General features: G+C 42.7%; 1 protein-coding gene across 1 annotated transcript in view; it reads left to right on the top strand.

Annotated features, from left to right (window-relative positions):
* The window catches only part of efnb3b (ephrin-B3b), a 20,630-nt gene that overhangs the window by 10,436 nt on the left and 5,961 nt on the right, over positions 1–4,233 (top strand). The window contains exon 3 of the mRNA XM_013999520.1: positions 1,825–1,917. Within this exon, the coding sequence (XP_013854974.1) occupies positions 1,825–1,917 (93 nt within the window). The remainder of the gene's footprint in view (positions 1–1,824; positions 1,918–4,233) is intronic.

Genomic DNA, 4,233 nt, shown 5'->3' with positions numbered 1-4,233 from the left:
CCCCACCCCACCCCGTTCTTCAGCTTTCCCTTCAACAGCGACTGCAGTTGATTGCGAGCGGGTGAGTCCACACGGCGCGGAGGGGGTGTTAATGAATTCCAGCCGGCTGCTAAATGAGGACTTATTAAAGTGCTGCTGCCTCCTAGTTTGACATTTCGGAGCTTCTGGTGGAGTTTTAAACCTCTTCCTCTGCAAATGTCACTCGCTGCCTCTCTGGAAGGGCCGACCATATGAAGAAATTCTGGTGTTTGCTTCGGGTTGTAGTCAGAGGAAGAGAGAGACCGAGAGAGAGACTGAGGAAGTGTGGCTTTAAAGGGACAGTCAGGTCATTTTAGAAGTGATGTTCTGTCAGATGTTAGGTCCAGCTTTTGGTTCTGAGCAATGTTCTTATGTTTTTAAAGTACTTCTCTCTCAGACCAAGCTTTTTGACTCTGGGCAGCAGATTTCAGTCCACAAGGCCTTGATAGTCTTGAGATTCCATTGCACTCTATATAGATTTCAGACTCCCTGTGTCAGATGCAGCAAAGCAGCCTCACACAAACCCAAGCTGCCTCCATGTTTCACTGCAGGTTTTTCTTCTTTAAATGCTTCATTTTTGGCTCAGTGAAAAACAAGCTCACGGGACTTAATGCCAAAAAAGTCTCATCAGTTTAAAGAACTCTCTCCCAGGAGTTTTGTGGTTTCTTGATACGCGTTGAGACAAATTCCAGTCTGGTGTTTGTCTCATCCATTTTGGTTCAAACAGTAATGGTCAAAAAAAATTTTTTTTTTGTTTTTTAATAAAGCCTGAAAACTGATGTAGAACAGGTCATTATTTGGCTAGCTGTTAGCATAGCCAAGATCAGGGGTCTGCAGTCTGTGGCTTTTTGAACCTTTGATCAAAGCCAACATGGGTTAAATTTTTTTATGCTTGCAAGAGAAAGGATGGCTTCAGCAGTTCTCCTGTCAGTTTGTTTAAAAAAAATATGTGATCAGTACAATCGCTACAAAAACTGAAACTTTTTTGACTGAATCATGCTAGTAGCTTGTTAGCCACTTCAATAATTCAACTTCCAGGCTTTTTGTTGGATATTTCTCTCAAATCCATTAGGGCTACCTTTAAAAACCTTCAAGACTAGACTAGATGTTAAGGATTAGAAACAAAAATATGCCTGCATAGTTCAGTAGGCTATTTGATAGGCTAAACCAGGGGCTCTTATTTTGGGTCTGGGGACTGTTTACAAGGGTGAAACATTTCCAGGGACCCCCTCATAAACCCCAAGCTGTTTTTGAAATAATTTACTGTCATTTTAACCCCTAAATGTCATGGGAATATTAGTTTTTGTTTGGTTGAGTATGTTAGTTTTATTAGTACATTGTCCCACATAAGCATTTTTTAAATAAAAACCAAACAAACAATTTCTTGAAATTTTTTTGAGGGCCCCCAATATATGGCTCGCGGACCTTTGCGGGTCCTCGGACCCCAGTTTGAGAACCTCTGGGCCAAATTATATTCATTATTTTTCTCGTTTACGTGACTATGGTGTTATCCTTTGTCCTGAAGTGTAAAAGTAACAATAAACATTAAAAGTCACTACATATTTTTAGTTTTGTAACGTTGACCCCACTGGAGAGGTCCCTACTCAACGAGCTCAAAGTGGCCCACGGACCACCAGTTGGTGAATACAGTTGTAAGCAGTGTTGCAGCTCTGGGGCAGACCTGATCTAGATGAAGGTTTTCTGTGTTCGGGCTGATGAGGTTTTCACTAAAATGAGCAGATTATTTCTTCACAGAACAAAAACGGTTTGATTTAATCGTGCCTCTTTGTGTTTTTGTCTCTGCAGCCACGTCAGACGGGACACGCCAAGGCCTGGACAGCATGAGAGGGGGCGTGTGCGCCACGAAAGGCATGAAGGTGGTCCTGAAAGTCGGACAGAGTAAGTCCCCCCCCCACCCGCATCTATCGCCGCTCGACCACCAAAGCCTCCTAACAGGTGGCAGGACGGGTCAGAACCTCGGAGCAGCTCGCGTTCATTAGCGCTCCGCTTTTTTTAAAGCATCTCTCTAATCTTCTCTCCCGTCTCCGCGCACGTCGCCGTTTCCCCGCGTGTTCCTCGCGAGGATATTAGGCCTCGTTAAGTGGCGAGAACAGCGCCGAAGTGTGGGATCAGTCAGCTCTAATGAGGCCTGTTGACTCCCTTCTCACTCTGCCTTTTAACCACTCCTGACTCTCTCTCACACACACACACACACACACACACACACACACACACACACACACACACACGCACTGTTTGATGCTAAAACACACACACACACGCAGGATTCAGAGGTGTCCATGTGAACATATCCCCTCGCAGCAGACCTGCCAGGGAAAGCACGATAACAAAATGACTCCATTTGGTGTTAAAGCCCGCAGTCAGAGGGTTTTAATGACTCGGAGCCGAGCACACCTCTAATTTGTTTGGAAAATATTCACCGGTAATGACCCGAGCATGCTGCTTTTTCAAGAGAAGCTTTTTAAAAAATGGCCAATTTAAGCATTTTCACTGACCTGCACGTTGCTGCACATAATAGGCAGCTGTCCTTCACATGACCGCCCACACACACACACACACACACACACACACACACACACACACACACACACACACACACACGCACACACACTTTATTTCCACAGGTTTTCACCACACACGGGACAGAAAAGCGCCCGTCGTTCCATGCCTCCTCCAGCAGAATCCTTCCCTCGCCTCCTAGATTCCTTTTTTTTTTCATCCCTTCTGTTTCACGCGGCCTTCCTCTCCTCCTCCTCCTCTTCCTCCGTCTTATCTGCCGCCCGGCTGAAAGGTCACGTCTATGTTTGTCGTCTAAATAAGGCACACGCCGCCTCATGGACATCAACGATGCGACGCGCCGATAGGGGCTCGACTCCGAGGAACACAAACACACGCACATCCATTGACCCGTCCACCTTCATCTGATTTTTTTTTATTTTTATCCCCGGATTCTCCTCATCTGCCCCGGCTGACCACATCGATCCAAACCTCCCTCCCAACCAAAACTTCTGTTTGGTTTACTCTCAAAACGAAGCCACTTTTCTAAATGTCAGTACAAACCCTCATATATCTTCGTGCAAAAGTTTTAACCCCCCCTCCGTTCTTCATGACGGACTCTTGAAGTTTTCTCTATCAACAGTCCTTTGAGCTTACTTAGATGTTGAATGTTTTCTTTTAACTTCGGCTGCTTTTTACGAAGTTTTAATTCAGAGTATTTATATAACGCCCTTTCACAATAAAAGTCACTTCATGGTACTGAACTGGGTTCATATTTCTGCAAGAGTTTGGCAACACAGGAGTCACGATATGATATACAGTATATCACGATATATTGCGATATCGTAAGAAAGGCGATATATCACCCTTTTTTACTCCAAAATACAGTATATTAATAAAAACTCAGTGTAAAGAGAGCATCATGTATTACATGGATAAAATCTGATTAAATTCAGTTTATTTTTATGAAATCAGAAGAACAGTGAGAACTGTATTTGTTTTTCATGTCTTCCTTCTCTTGGAAACACTGACTCCTTTAAAAAACAACAAAAAACTCACCTTGTCACCCAAGCATTCAACTGAATATCTCACAACTTGAGTTTATAAGCCCTGTGTTATTCTGGTCTAGTATCCATCCCCTCCACCTATAAGGGTGAGAGATAAATTGAACTCCATTTTGTTTTTGTTTCAAATATTGAATGTATTTGAGTGTATAATTTGTACAGCTATGGTGATATATTTGCTTTTTTCTTTCTGATAATGGACGTACAGCACCTTGTGAAATCCTTTTCTGTGAAAGGCGCTATATAAATAAACTTTTACTTACTTACTAACATCTATTAAACCTTGATTAAAAATTGATACAGTATCAGGAAACAAAATTTCGCAACATTTTTAGTGTATCAATATTTTCTTACATCCCTAATATATTATAAAATGTAAAGTAGTTAAATTTGTCTAAGGAAGCCAACAGATTATCAAATTTTCACTTCCATCTACTATTTGTAACATAGTTTGGGTGACAGTGGGAAGGAAAGGTTCCTCCCATCTGCCTTGACCTGTTTGAGAGGACTGAAAAGAGACATGAACACAGAACGACTGGTCCAAGTCTTGTTTCTATATCCATCCATCCATCCATCCATCCATCCATCCATCCATCCATCCATCCATCCATTTTCTTCTGCCTATCCGGGGTCG

The sequence above is a fragment of the Austrofundulus limnaeus genome, unplaced genomic scaffold, assembly GCF_001266775.1.
Source record: "Austrofundulus limnaeus strain Quisiro unplaced genomic scaffold, Austrofundulus_limnaeus-1.0 Scaffold2322, whole genome shotgun sequence".
NCBI classification, from domain to species: Eukaryota; Metazoa; Chordata; class Actinopteri; order Cyprinodontiformes; family Rivulidae; genus Austrofundulus; species Austrofundulus limnaeus.
This window is presented reverse-complemented; position numbering and strand designations above follow the sequence as displayed.